At 39.1% G+C, this 15,028-nt stretch overlaps 1 protein-coding gene, 2 long non-coding RNA genes and 1 pseudogene across 6 annotated transcripts; 2 read left to right on the top strand and 2 right to left on the bottom strand.

Moving 5' to 3' along the window:
* Positions 1–817: 817 nt before the first annotated feature.
* On the bottom strand, positions 818–3,054 carry LOC124351114 (annotated as a pseudogene).
* Positions 3,055–4,755: 1,701 nt separating this feature from the next.
* Positions 4,756–6,976, bottom strand: LOC124351112. Of its 2 annotated transcripts, none has more exons than XM_046801878.1 (4): positions 6,675–6,976; positions 5,766–6,420; positions 5,439–5,702; positions 4,756–5,361 (listed from the first exon to the last, which is right to left on the bottom strand). In XM_046801878.1, exons 2-4 carry the CDS (start codon positions 6,305–6,307, stop codon positions 5,109–5,111), a joined length of 1,059 nt encoding a protein of 352 aa, XP_046657834.1. In that variant the 5' UTR covers positions 6,308–6,420; positions 6,675–6,976; the 3' UTR covers positions 4,756–5,108. The 2 variants fall into 2 exon arrangements, with proteins under 2 accessions (XP_046657834.1, XP_046657833.1); XM_046801877.1 differs by having other exon boundaries at positions 5,766–6,423.
* Positions 6,977–8,879: 1,903 nt separating this feature from the next.
* LOC124351116 lies at positions 8,880–13,488 on the top strand. The gene is made up of 5 exons (XR_006921380.1): positions 8,880–9,122; positions 9,225–9,337; positions 10,384–10,559; positions 10,621–10,727; positions 11,760–13,488. It is a non-coding gene; the product is annotated as an uncharacterized LOC124351116 (long non-coding RNA).
* A 471-nt stretch (positions 13,489–13,959) lies between these two features.
* LOC124351118 lies at positions 13,960–15,011 on the top strand. Of its 3 annotated transcripts, none has more exons than XR_006921383.1 (3): positions 13,960–13,994; positions 14,162–14,268; positions 14,460–15,011. It is a non-coding gene; the product is annotated as an uncharacterized LOC124351118 (long non-coding RNA). The 3 variants fall into 3 exon arrangements; XR_006921382.1 differs by having other exon boundaries at positions 13,969–13,994; positions 14,174–14,268; XR_006921381.1 differs by lacking the exon at positions 13,960–13,994 and adding an exon at positions 14,035–14,099.
* Positions 15,012–15,028: the final 17 nt, after the last annotated feature.

Genomic DNA, 15,028 nt, shown 5'->3' on the forward strand with positions numbered 1-15,028 from the left:
TAGATGTTGGTCGAAAATTGCATGTTAAGTCGTTCAGAATTTTTTAAATTATTAGTTTTGGGCCAAAAGTCGCAGTTTCCAATCGTTACCCGGTCACCGCGTACTACACAAGAAAGCAGCACTGCAGTAGGCCTACTACTCACAGGTTCCCTCTTTTTCGGTTCGGTTAGCCATCTCTATTTTAATCTATTGCCTACTGTGGTCTGTGATCGAAGTAGCAGACGTTATCACAGATACTCGAATATTTTACAGCAAATATTCGTTTATTTTCTAATAACAAGCTTAATTTAGTAGTCGGCTGTACCACGGTACTGTAGGCCACGGTCGATATTCATCCAACCGAACGATAAGCTTTTATTTCTAAAGAATGACAAAATAAAATAATCATAATAATCGTGGAAGAATTTTCCGGAAGATTTTACTTACGATGAGGGCAAACTGCTTTGTGAAATTTCAAATTTGGGAATTAAGATGTCCATTGATTGGGTCATTAAACAACAAAACAATAGCGCGGCAGCCAGGTTTCAGCAGTCTAACCATTCCGTTGAATGTTTCAGAACGCAGTTCATGGAGTTTTAATTCCGTTTTAGTTGTTTGTCGAGGGGTTTAATTGAGTTACCCCTTTGTTTTTCTTTTGAATTGTTTCTTCTTCTAAACGCCTAAAACTCAACTGAAAAATGAAACAGAGTTCCTTAACTTAACTAAAATGATAAAACTGTTCAGCAATGCTTGATATAACGATAAATGTAAAAAATTACACAAGGTAAGTCATGACGTATCCCACTGCCGCGATAAAGAGAACTGGAAAGAGTCAAATTACTGAAAATTAGTATAACTGAAGGGAAAAATTTAAAAAATTTAAATTTTATTTTCTGAACCTGTTCCAACAACTGAGCCGACAGCAAGAAGTTCTTGACGAGTGATATGATCTCCGAGAACTTCAGCCGCTGTCACAAAGCGTGCAGTGATTCGACCAAAAATACCTTCGTGTTCATCAACGATCGTTGATGAAGGAACTCGAGTTCCTAAATGCTTTAAATGTAAATCGCATATAAATTGGGATGATAATTAAAGTAGATGTGAATTTTTTAAAGAACCACATTTATACCTTCACAACTGTTTGATGTGCTAACGGTTGTGCAGTTCCCATGATTTCAGTTAAAGTACGATGAAGGAATTCAATGCTAAAGTTCCAATTGTCTACCCCGGAAACAAAATAAGGTTGCGAAAGCCAACTATATAGCTTAGACGTCGAATATATTGACGCCATAAACAATAACTAGCCTTGAGTAGTTGTATCAGGAGATTTCCCATCTGTGTTAAAAAAATTCGACTTTTAATTATTGAGAAAAACCGAAGGAGCCATTTGTTGAAACCTTCTAGTAGTGCGCGAAGGAATTCCGTTTGTTTTTCCCTAAAAACGTAGCTGAGGCAATTCGATCACGACTGAATTCAAACTGGCGAGTAAACTGTCGAAGTTGTTCTCGCCCTTTTCCATCCTCTTCTCTATCATCTGTCACAAGAATGGTACAGAGGTGTCGGCGGACATTTGAACTCTCGGGTGGGCAGAGTGAATCGAGCATATTCTAGTAGCACAGCTCAGATAATGTTTCTGTTTTTTTCGTTTTTAGTCGAAAAGTAAAAAAAACCCTACTTGAGAAGAAAGTCTTGGCAACTGAAGATATTTGTTGGTTTCGATCACGTCTTTTAATGTTGAGCAAGGTAAATCTGCCATACTTAATCGGGCAGCTGGTTTGTCACGGTCTTCATGAAACAGTAAGAGATAATCTAATTTTGAAGGGATATCAAACTTTTCGGAAAGAGTTTGTGTGGCGGTGTGGCCTCTATCTTTATAACTGCGCGTAACTGCAATCGAATAAATGTACGTGGTTAGGATAACAAAGTTTCTTATTTAATTAAGTGCCAAATACAAAAATTCCAGTAATAAAGTGAGCTCTACCCAAAAACGGCATGAGATCTATACTTGAAAGCCAAAGTCAAGTAAGACGAGTTCCAATTTTCCAAATATCAGCACACGAAATTTGTTATCTTTCCAGCCACTTAAAAACTGTTCTGAATTCTGGTCATTAATTGCGGTTATCAGATTACGTGAAAACAGGTTCCTAAAAAATTCTGTCGATTACGGAATATAGCAATTATCTGAACACATGACACATTCAGGATTTAAATTTTTCATCATACCTATAACTCTGACAGTGCTATTAATTCATCATCCTTGTAGCATGAGATTCTAGATTCCATCACCAGGACAATATGTGGGAGTTCTCCTCTTTTCCCTCCAAGTTTATGAGCTAACTCGGTTTCTTGGTCAAAGTGAACTGTAGCTAAGTTTATTCCAATTGGATTCAAATCTTCTACCAATCGTTGCCACATGGGCAACACATGAACACACACACATCAGACACCATTCAGAATAGAAAAAAATCAAATAAGGTTGGTTTTGACTTTGTGGGGAAATTAGATTTTCATAACCCCTACACAAACAATATTGTTAGAACCTCCTATAAAATATATTAAAAACAAATGTACTTTATTACCTCATTGTAATTCTATGCTGATGAAATGCAGTCATTTCAGACATTTTAAACTGAAATCTAAATCCACCATGTACTGAGAAAAATGATCATCTATCTCCAAACCCAGTATTAGGGTTGTTCATGTTGATCAAAAAGTTTCTTCGGGCAGGATCTGACACCAACTGCAAACCATACATCTATACTTCAGAACTGTAAACTTATTGAAAATAAAATTGTAAAAGTACCTCATATGCTTTATGAATCTCCACAAATTTTTATTCTGCATTTTTATTTTTATCTGGATGCCTAAATACAGTAAGAAACATTTTTATCACAGCTATCAATTTATTTTACAAAACAAAAGTACAATCACCAGTAACTTTGACATATATTTTCGAGAATATCCTTTCTCTCCTTCTTTTTCAGTAATCAATTTTTTCGAGGAATTCATCATAAAAAACTGTACAAAAATTGCCGAAGCTTTTTATTTACTTTTCAAACGCAATTATTAGCAGACAACTTTGCTTCGTGTCAAAAATAAATCAAATAATGAATCGAAGTGCCACCTAGCGATAAGAAATTTAGGCTTTACATTCTAAACTATTCGTGCAGAAGATGACGCAATAGTAAACTATTAGGGGAGGTGGGAAAAGTGAAAATGACATTGACAATTTTTTTTTACGCTCCGTCGTGCATGGAGTTTAGTTTATGCCACAGCCCACATGTTACTTGTTGCATATGCAATATGAAATTCTTTATTACTGGTTAATTCATCTTTTTCGTTTCAATCCATTCCTGTAATCACCTTTTCCTGCTTTTATATTAAATTATTTACAGTGTGTGCATGGTGTGTGTTTGTTGTTTTTCCAAATTGGGCGTCGTGCCGCTTGCAGCAGTGCACAGCACTTATACTCGCGTATAACATTGTCAGTTAACCAACAAGATTAAGGTTGCTATTTATAAATACTACGTTTGTACTGCCGTTTTATCGGCACCATGCCTATTCCTCTCTCTATCGCTAGTTAAAGTGGTTGGATAATGACGACACGATAGATCATTTGATTACGTGAGATCTCCTCCCACGACCCGAGCAAACCAATACGTAAAGAGAGATTGGACAAAAGGAAACTTACGGTAATTTCTCTAAGATAAAGTGCAAGCCTCTAAATATCTAAGAATGATGGTGTGTTGCGCAGACTTTAATGCTATCGCCAGTTCCGGTGAGTTAATCAGCAGTTCCACCACTATTTTGTGGACGATGACGAAAGCTTGTGAAAGTGCTTGATCAAAATCGTTGTCAAGCTAAAAAAAAAGAAAATTTCTGAAAAGATGGGACATTACATTACGAGAAAACGGAAACTGAGGCCTAAGGAGAGCGATGAGCCAAAAAATGCCGTACTTTGAATCATACTACATAATGATAATGATGTAATTGGCTATGTTATACGCCGGCGTCTTTCCTGAGAAGGTAAGTTCAACTTGTCAATGTTGATATTGTGAGAGTTACAAATACTAGGGCGGAAACAATGAATTTAAGTTAAAGAAAAATCGTCGGTACGGTAAGCTTTTTAAATACGAAAATGCAATCATGCAAGGCCTTGAAAAACCTATTACGTACGAGACAGCAATAGAAAAGAGCATCAATGGTTCACTTGGATCCCTTAACAGGAAAGCTTGTGAAGTTATGTTGAAACGCGGTCTCAAGAAAGTGAACGGAGGCTATGTGTTTAGTAGAAACCGGCGCTTGCATGCCACTCCCTTGTCGTTTTGCCCAAAACAAGATGAAGTGATTCTTGCAGAAATAAGTAACTACTGATGTATGAATAATAAAATTCCTTAAAGTTCCTTATTTCGAAAGTATCGAGGATCAAATATAGAGCACATAGAAGCCCTTAAGAAAAACTCGAAAAGTGTTCGGTACGTTGAAATAGAAGAGAGTAGGGAACCATCACACTCTCATCTGACCCATCATCCTGATTGTAACATTGTATCGCAAGCCTAATTTGCGAATTTTTCAAATCATAGTGCGGAGAAAATTCATTATGTTTGTCGTGCGCCCTAATTTTTCTAGAATCGAACAGTGTATGCGTAAAAGAATTGGAGATTCATAAATAGTACAAATTGGAATGCTGCACGTTCACAATCTATAAAATATGCTTGGCGATATGGCAGTAATAACACAAACGAGACTTCAAAAAAAAAAAAGCAGATTATTTTTGAATTGTCGTTTGTATATTGAAAGTCAATAACATGTTATCACAGAGAATTAATTTTGAGCAACGCTGAATACGTGCAAGGTCAAACAGTTTAACTAGATCATCTAACCAAAAATCTTCAATATATCACACTTTCGAATGGGGATTCATAATACTGCCAGGCAAAATATTGCTGAAAATGCATTCTCAATGAATCACCAAGAGAAATAAGGAACGCTTAGGTACGACGGGGGAATAAATAGTTATTTATACAGTAATACTTCAGAAAATCGATCCAAAAAAGAGTTTTAACAAGAGAATTTTGCTATCAGTCTACCTCGAGTAATGCAAACGTCAACCCCCTCCTTCCCTCGACTTAATGTTCGCTCAACGACAATTTTCCATTACTATCTAAACGAGCCGTCTGAGTATGAAACTTCACTTGAAGTGATTTACCGTTGAAATGGACGATCTGGTTGAATCGATACTGGCAGCTTTTGACGTAGATATGACCATCTTGCTCGCCGACGTGTTTGAGGGTTGAACTCAGCTGATATGTTTCCAAATCGATATTCAGACTCTTTAACTCGCTTGTTTCAGAATAGAATCTCAGGCCGTTTCGCTCGATGCTGCATAATAATTAGAAAAAGACATGTCATCGATAAAGAGCCATCTAACTTATACAATTATATATTCGAAAATTTACCAGATGTTTTCTTCAGACTTAGAATTCCACAGTTCTTTGGATGACATGTGATGGAAGCACGACGAAGCCCCACAGCCGCAAGGTCTCTGCATGATTACTTGATGTCGATCAAACTTTTCCCACTTGTGATCTCTCTCTGAAATCAGTTGCTCGAATGACTTGAAGGATTCCCAACAAGTACGGACGCCAGCTTCGTCAATCACATATGCGACTCCACGTTGATTGCTCGAGAATTTGATTGAGTAGGGCGTAAATTTGACATAACTTGAAAAGAAAAATGACTTATAATTATTAAGAAACAGTAAGTTATACTTAATACCAATTTACCAAGCCTTTCCAGAGTGAAGAGTGAAACATCCGAACAATCCTCGTTTGTTCTTTAGCACATGTCCCATAGGATGCGAGAATCCCCAATTCGTCAAGTTGTTGTCAGCAAATACAGAGATTTCCGAAAGCTTATTTTCAATAAAAAATGAGCCATTTTCTGCAGTGTACATCATGAAATCTTCAGGCATAGAGTCAGTTTCGGCATCCAGAGGGAAACCTTGAAAATCATCTTCTTGAATGCCAACTGGAAGAAATGGTGTATCAGGAAAATATGGATGAGGATCATAGCTTTCAGCAGGTTGGTTGAAGGTCAAACTTTCAGGGTAGATTTCATAGCTTGTTTCGGGGATTTGTGGTACTGTCCAATGTTGGGGTTCGTAAAGGTGTGTTGTCTGGGGATGAAATAGCAAGCTATTCATGCAGTAGCTGTTTGACGGTGACAAGTTTGCATGCACACACATTGCAGTATCTTGCTGAAACAAAGCCGTGTGAGGAGACTGCAAAGCATACACGGTATTTGGATTGTAGTTCACGAGGCTCATGGCAAGGGTGTCTTCTTCTAATTCAAGTAGGCAATTTTGAAGTGGTCCATGTTGGATACAATCAGGAACACACTGATATTCAAGGTTTTCCTCATTGGCATCTGGAATATAATCTGCTGTAAAACAAAAGTGAACAGAACATTAGACAGCATGCCGACAATAAATCACTCAAACCGTATTAACTGATTAACAAATTTAAAGGGCTTTTCAACTTAAAAACTTTCCTTTCTGTTTTCATTAATTGTAACTTATGTGTAATACACAAGCAATGAAGAATAAGGTTAAATCTCAAGATAGAAATTGTGCTTAAAAATCACTGTTTGAACACTTATTATTACAGAATAAAGAAATGAATGTCTGAACAAACCTGAGGAATAATATTCAGAAGGATAAATTTCATTTACTTGCTGGTCACTTTCATTTTGCGCCTCTTGTTCACACAAATATTTACCCAAACAAAATGAAAATTCATCCACCCAAACATCGATGGGATTAGAGTTGGATCAAGAATACGGACTAGTTTAGGAGAAGCAATGGCTAACGACATGGTAGAATAAACGATCAAAACCTAAACCGCAAATTAAATTGATAACAAAAACAATACAATTATCAACGACGACCTAAGACAACCTTCCTCACGTGCGTCTAGAGGCCGAATAAATTTTCTTTGTCCTACGGTTTCATTCCTACGACCTTGATATTTCGAGGGGCCCTCTGATTGGCTGTTTCGAACCGGATGTGAAATTTATTGATTGCCAAACCGTCGACAATAGGAACAATATAAAAATTACATAAAAACATTGATGGATTATTTCAACACTTTTTTATTACATTTAATTTGGTAATTCTAGTTTTTTAACTTTTACACTTAGCAGTTGTAAATAGGTTGTACATGTCAAGAATTTTCTCACTGATTTTGCTCTGTTGATGGTTGAAAAAAAGACGTAACCGTATAATGCAGCAGGAAAAGTGTAAAACCAAACCAGCCCAGGTAAAACTGTAACTTCGTCTTTGTATCGCTGTAGATATGCTGTTGATCCACTGCAATGGCTACGTGATAAGAATTTAGAATAGACAGCTACAAATAGTTTTAAACAACTACCAACAGTTCTAAACAACTACATAATGAAGCACAACATTTTGAAACATATGTTGACATATGACATTGTTCATCGTACATTATTTCGTCATTTTAATTGTCTTATTTTTATTGTTTGTTATTTATAGATTATAGTATTAAGTGTTTCCATCGTAAGAAAAGCCAACGAGGTGTACTAGAACGAGTAAAAGAATTGAAAAAAGTTCAAATAAGAACCATGTTATCGTCATAGTTCAGAGTTCCAATCATAGACAAGTTCGGGATGCTGAGTTGCACAACCGCTAAATTAGGATCGTGCGCCAACGGGTCCTTTTAACGTTGTGGGGATAGTAGAAAGCGGGTTTTTTATTATTTAAGCATAGAATTACTTATCTAATCTTAGAAATGTTCAGGATTATCGTTGTTTAGAACATTCTGCTTTTTATAGAGTAATTTGAAATGTATAATTCAGCTTAGTTTACCCATTAAAATTAAAGAAAGTCCAAGCCTGGGATGCTGTTTAGTCTTTTCTTGTGTTTTTTGACAGATCTGCTGACAAGTGACAAGCTCAAACACACAAGAAAAGACTAAACAGCATCCCAGGCTTGGACTTTCTTTAATTTTAATGGGTAAACTAAGCTGAATTATACATTTCAAATTACTCTATAAAAAGCAGAATGTTCTAAACAACGATAATCCTGAACATTTCTAAGATTAGATAAGTAATTCTATGCTTAAATAATAAAAAACCCGCTTTCTACTATCCCCACAACGTTAAAAGGACCCGTTGGCGCACGATCCTAATTTAGCGGTTTTGCAACTCAGCATCCCGAACTTGTCTATTGTGTTATTTCTTCTTGATTTGATTTGAGACCTTAGGTGTCTCTGGCCATGGCGTGTATGCGCCACTGGTTGCAGATTACGGGATTCCGGAGGAAACCCTTACACACCGTTTTTCTTTTGTGGTTGTTTGGGGGCATGGATTTAATTATTTAAAGGAGGAGAGGGGGGGGGGATTACTGGTTTACAGTCGATTAATCAGTTTAGTTTTTGTGAGGTATGTGATAAGGTGTTTTGCTATTTGTTTTTGTGTGTGTTTAGGGATGGAGTAGTTGAGTCCTGTTATTGTTGGAACGTCCAGGTGGAGCTTCTGTGATACAAGGAAGTCTATCAGTGGGTTTCTCGCGCTCGCGTGGTGTGGACACTCGATGAGGATGTGATTGTTGTTTTCAATTTCTTGGCAGCCACTTGAACAGTACGGTGAGATTTCAGAGTTCCATTTGTTGGTGAAGTAGTTGAGTTTGTTGTGACCACATCTAAGCCTTAGAAGGGCTACTTGGATATATCTTTTCTTGTGGGTGAGCCAAGGTAATATTTTCATATCTGTTCGGTTTGTCACCGCCAGGTTCGTTGATAGTGCCTTTATTTTGATAAATGTTTCTTGTTTGTGTCTGTCTTTGAGTTTTGAGAGGTTTTCTTCAATGTTGGAGGTGTAGGCCATCGTCAAGCCATCTGGATCAGTTCTGGTCTTATTTGCTAGTTCGTCGGCAATTTCGTTACCATATATTCCTGAGTGGCTTGGGATCCAGAGAAAGGTGACTTGCGTTCCTGCTGATTTTAAGTTTTTTATTAATTCAATGATTTCAGGAATTAGTGAGCTGGCTTCCCATTTAAAGTGTGTGACGGCTTGAATTGCTGACTTGGAGTCAGTTATGATTATAATATCTTGCCAGTCGAGTGGGTACACAAATTTGAGTGATTGTTGGATTGCTGCTAGTTCAGCGTTGAAGCTAGTAGTGTAGTTTTCTAATACCCATGCTTTTCTTTCTTGTAATTTAGGGATGAAAAAAGCGCAGGATGAAACTTTTTCGAGTTGGTGACACGATCCATCTGTGAATACGGAGAGGGCTGAGTCTGCTGCATTTTCAGTGAATCTCCTGAATAATTCTTGAGTAAGTTGTGGGTTGTTTCTTGCCACTTTTTTTGATGTTGGGAGCAGTTGAGTTTTTATTTCAAATAGCTGCCAGGGTGGGAGGGGTTCTATCCACGGTATTTCACTGGGGGCGGTGTTGAAGGCTTCTTCTGTGTTTGTTTGGATCATTTTTAGGTGTGGGATCACTGCCGGTGTGCTTCGTAGTTTCCAGCCAGTTGAGTTTAGTGTAAGGTTGTGTAGTGTTGTGTAGGCCGGGTTCCCGGGTCTCTCGTTCAGTTTCATGAGGTATCTGGAGCTGAGCAGGTCCCACCTGTGTTTTATTGGTGTGAGTCCGGATTCGATGTAAATAAGGGCAGTGGGGGTGGATTTAAGACATCCAAGGATGTTGCGTAGTATAGTGTTTTGGGTTTGTTCTAGTTTCAGGAGCTTGGATTTATTCATGGATGACAGGACGATAGAGCCATAGTCGATTTTGCTGCGTATAAGGGCTTTATAAATTCTGATTAATAATCCTGTATTGAGTGTAGATTTGCCGGACGTCAGGAGTTTTAGTAGGTTGGCTTTCCTATTGATGCTGTGTAGGATATGGTTGGTGTGGGCCTCCCAGTTTAGTTTGGAATCTAGGATTATACCTAGATATTTGTATTGGTTGACAGGGGTAATCCGGGTTCCGTTGAGGTAGATAACTGGGTCTGTTTCATTTGATCTTTTTCTTGAGAAAGTAATGATGGCGCATTTTGGGACAGAGAATTTAAATTTCCAGGTAGTTGCCCAATGTTCAATTTTGATTAGATACCATTGGAGAATGGGTTGGGCTTCCGGTTTTGAAGGTGTTGTTGTGTAGATAGCAATGTCATCAGCAAAAAGGGAAAGTTTGTCTCGTGGTCCAGGCTGTGGAATGTCGGACATCATGATGTTAAAGAGAAGGGGGCTGAGGACACTTCCTTGGGGGACTCCTTTGTGTAGAGTACGGGTGTTTGATATGGCATTTTCTACTTTAACGTTTATTGATCTATCCGTGAGGAAGTTGTTGAGCCATTTTAACGTTGTGCCTCTGATTTTCAGTTTGGCGATTTTGTAGAGCAGGCCCGTGATCCAGGTGTCGTCATACGCTTTGGCGAGGTCGAGGAAGATAGCTGTTGTGGTGTGGTTTTGGTTGAATCCACTTTTAATGGCTGCTTCTAATTGGATGAGGTTGTCTGAAGTGGTGCATCCCCGTCGGAATCCAGTCTGGTGTTTGGGTAGGAATGAGTGTTTGTCTAAGTACCATTTTATTCTATTGTTGAACATTTTTTCCATAAGTTTTGCCAGGCAGGAGGTCAGGGAAATCGGACGGTACGAGTCGGCGTTTTCTGGTGCTTTCCCAGGCTTTAGGATTGGGGTTACTGTCGCGTTCTTCCATGCATTCGGTATGTATCCTGATTGAAAGGTGTAGTTTAACGTAAATAGTAGGGCGTTTAGATTTTCTTCAGATAGGTGTGAGAGCATTTTGTTGTGGATCCTATCGACGCCCATGGCTTTATTTGGAAGTCCTCTTGTGCAATTTTTTAGTTCGATAATATTGAACCTAGTATTGAGTGGATGCGGGTCTTCATTAACGATTGCGTCTTGAATTATTTGTTGGTAGAGGATGTCTCTGTCATCTACTATCTGTGCTGTGTTGGGGCAGAATTGGTCCAGCAGGGCATTTGCTTTCTCCATGGGGGTTGTTAGATGGTGATTTGATGCATCGATTAGATTAGGCCATACGTATTGAGTTTTTTTCCCGTTGATCATCGACTTAGCAAAATTCCAAAATACGGAGGTGTTCCCAGGGTGGTCTAAGGAGTCGATGTACTTCGTCCATGAATCGTTCTTTGCTTTCATTATTGTTTTCCTTTTGATGGCTTCTAGTCTGTTTAGTTCAATTTTGTCTGTTTGTAGTAAAGTTGATCGCCACTTGTTGTACGCTCTTCTTGCGGCGCTTGTTGCTTTTTTGCATTGGGGGGTCCACCACGATTTGGGGCTTTCTTTTGGGAGCGGATTTTTGTTGGGCGTGAAGAGTTCTTGGCTGGCATTTATAATGGAGGTGTAGAAGGTGTTGTAGGCTTCTTCCGGGGAGCTTGCATCCCTGAGGTTGTTATTCGTGAGTGATTTTGACACGATTTCATTCCATTCGTCCCATTTTTCATCTGTAAATTTCCAGTTAGGGTTTGGTATGCTCGGGGGGGATATGTCGAGGTTGACATTGATAATGACGGGTAGGTGGTCACTACTCCAGTAGGGGCCGGTGTGGATAGTCATCGATGGGGCTAGTTCGGGTGATGCTATAGTGAGGTCGATTGTTGAGTTTACGGGGCTGTTGTTGCTGGGTCGGGTTCCTAGGTTTTTCGGTGTAATAAGAATGCGGTTGGGTTCACTTATTAAGTATTCACTAATTGTTTTTCCATTTCTATTTTCAGGTCTTCCTTCTTCCCATAGTTCCGAGTGTGCGTTCATGTCACCGCCTATGATCGTCTCGTTGCGTGGGGTGTTGAAGATTGACTCAATCTCTTCTGCTGTGCATGCATTGCCGTTTGGGCAGTAAATGGATAGGATATCGATGGGTTGGTTATTCCTAGTCCTAATTGTTATTCCTATTGCTTCGATGTTCCTTGATGGTGGGAGTGGTAGGGGGGCCGTCGGGATATTCTTCTTAACTAGTATGGCTACTCCGCCACCTAGTGTTGGACGGTTAAGTGTAAAGGATTTGTATGCTGAGAATTTGGCTGTGTAGTTATCTCTCCAATGGGTTTCGCTGAGGAGGACGATATGGGGGTTGGTTAACTTAAGATTGTATTTAAACTCCTGTAACTTAGATTTGTAGAGGCTTCTTGCGTTCCATTGGATAACTTTTAGTGGTTTGGTCATTTTTTTGGTGTGTTTTGGTTGGTGCTAGTAACGGGGTTTGGTTTTGCTTGGGGTCGGAGGTTTGGGCTTATTACTCTCTCGAGGAGGGAATGAAGTTTCGCTAGTTGTTCTTGGGTGTCGGTGAATCCCTTACGCATTTCCTTATTATTTTGGTCTACTATTGTGGGTAGGGCGACGAGGGGTTCAATTTGTTCCTTCACTGTTGCCAATTCTGATTCCAGGTTAGCTACTCTGGTTGTCAGTTCCGTGATGGGTGGGGATAATAAGAGGTTGTCCATCTGCTGTTTCAGTTGTTTGACTTCGCGGCGCAGCGCCAGGATTTCAGGATTCTCTTGTTCAATGGAGGGTAGGTGGATTGGTTTCGCTTGGTGGTCTCTTCTATCTAGGAGTTTTCCTGCTTCACTAATCGGGATATTGTTCTCATAAGCGAATCTTATTACTTTCTGTTTATTGGCAAAGAGGGGGCAAGCATTTGAGCCCGCGGCGTGACCTGTCTTATGGCATGTTGGGCATAGTAGTGGATTCGGGCAAGAGGGGGATGGGGGGTGTTGTTGGGCGCAGTATCTACATATTGCAGCGATTTGGCAAGTATCTTCTTGGTGCTGGAGTGACCAACATTTGCGGCATTGAGAGGGGCGTGGGATGAATTTTTTAACTCTGAAGATTTCGTGGGCTACGATAACTTCACTAGGGAGGATTTTAGAGTTAAAGAATAAAGCTACTGTCGTCAGTGGTGATTTTCCTCCTTCTGGGCCTGAGTGGAATCGTTTAACTTTTATGACTCCTTGGTTAGACAATAGTTCTAGTAGGTCGTTGTCGGAATTGTTAATGGGCACATTGTAGATTATACCTTTTAGTTCAGTCTCTGATTTACTTAGTGAACAGGTGATTTGGAATTCTTTTACCGCATGTAGCTCTAGTAGATTTTTCTTTTGCCGGTTTGACGTGGGGTAGATGTAGAGTTGTCCATGCTTTGTCCACTTAGTGCCATCTTTTACGGTGCCAATAGTGTCGATTAGTCCGTTGATGAAGTGTTTTTTCTCCAGTAGACTTAGCTTGTCGAATGATTGGGGTTCACTAACAAGGTTCACAATCACAGGGGCTCCATTTTCAGGGGGAGAATTAAGAGTGTCAATCAGCCGGGCGTGTTGGGGGCGAGGCGCGTGAGGGTAGTTTAGTCTTCGTTTGGCATTGCCTTCTTCGATTCCATCCATGGTGTGGTCGATGGGCTCGGATAAAGAGATTGGATTTTGTTCGTCGGTCATAGTCGCGTGGGCGAGGTGTAGAATGGGGGTGGGGGAGGAGGTGAGATACAGATGTGACTGGTTTGGCGCACCGATTGTTTTACGTCTATCCACGGTGACGTCTGGCACGTAACTCCCTGTTATTTCTTCTTAGTGACTACGATTATGCAAACATTCTAAAAAAAAGAAAAAAATTTGTAGTGAGTTGCCCATTCCGCCCACCAGTCTTCGGATCCAACTCGCTTCCGGGCAAACATAAATAATAACAGTATGTATTAAAATTTAGAATTCAATTTAAAAACTTATTCCCTCAACTTATTCGGTTAATATTCCCATATCGTTTTTAAGTGGTTTGGATTTTGAGGGGAAGTTTGATTTTATATCATTTCTAATTTCTATCGATATCAAATCATGATATCATCGTAAGCAAGCTAGAAGAAAATTGGACATGTGTCGTCTGCTTTGGTTTAATAGTTTTAAAATTTCGAAAAAGTTAGACATTATTTTTTATTGATAACCGTCATACTCCATGCTGTTTAGCGGGTAAATAAAACTAAGAATACAAATATAATCATTGTGGGAGCAATAGAAGAGTTAAACCTGTTCCAAATGTGTGAAATGTTAAAGTTCCTGACTAGCATTTATCATGTGATTGCCCTGTCGAAGCATAATAGTTTGTTTTTACTGTGTAACCTTTTTCTTTTTTGCAGATGTGATGCCAGAGCCAGCGGCCAGCCATCATAACCTCACAATATGCAAGTTTTTCTTGTGCAGGTGTTAACCTGTCACCAGTAACAATCTCAGGATCATCGCCTGGGTAATGATTTCCTTATACTTTAATTGACCTACTAGATATTTCAATGCATTTCAATGTATTACATGTAAACCTTTCATTCTCCCATTTATTAACAATTTTCATTTACCCAGTATATTGTTTTCAATTTTCCTGACTTTATTGTTGATTCTGTCAATATATTTTTTCGTAACCCTTTTTCTATTTTTATTTAGATAAAAAACATCCTATGGCATTGGAATGCGATCCAATGGATTGTCAATCGAGTTTCGTATCTCTCTTTTCCCCCTTTCTTTAAATGTCCTTGTGTACGCCCATGTGAATGTGGGTGTATTCACGAGGACACCCTTTTACCCTATCCCGTCTGGTGTCATTTCACTCTTCAGCGGATGGATGGAGCAACTTTAGATGCCTGGCTGTATTTCCAATCATAAAGGTAGGACAAAATTGATCTCTTTTATTGTCTTGATCTATTCTTCTTTTTGAGAGAAATCGTTACGTATTCACGGAGTATGTTTATTCCTGAGGTAGGCGGTTGACTTGCAACTGTTTTCTTTCTCCGTTTTGGTTTTGTGTCTTAAGTAATAAGGGTTCACTAAAAATCTCATTTGTTGAACGACTGCAAATCAGGCTTGTTTTTGTATCTCACAACTTTTCCTGTGGGTAAACCATCACATTCGAAAATATTTGAATTTTAAACACTTTCAAACAAAGTGCAACAAGAAAATTTTTTTACCAAGAGGGACCTGCCACCACACTCTGGCATCTCCTCGTTGATAGTCTG

Source organism: Daphnia pulicaria, chromosome 7 (assembly GCF_021234035.1).
Source record: "Daphnia pulicaria isolate SC F1-1A chromosome 7, SC_F0-13Bv2, whole genome shotgun sequence".
Lineage (NCBI taxonomy): Eukaryota > Metazoa > Arthropoda > Branchiopoda > Diplostraca > Daphniidae > Daphnia > Daphnia pulicaria.

Bases quoted from the DNA above. Each gene is read 5' to 3' on its own strand.
- LOC124351112 (XM_046801878.1), bottom strand. From the start codon at position 6,307: ATGAGCCTCGTGAACTACAATCCAAATACCGTGTATGCTTTGCAGTCT. The intron at 5,703-5,765 runs GTAAATTGGTAT...TTTCTTTTCAAG, and splicing joins CTTCACTCTGGAAAGGCTTG to TTATGTCAAATTTACGCCCT. The intron at 5,362-5,438 runs GTAAATTTTCGA...ATTATTATGCAG, and splicing joins AAGTCTGAAGAAAACATCTG to CATCGAGCGAAACGGCCTGA.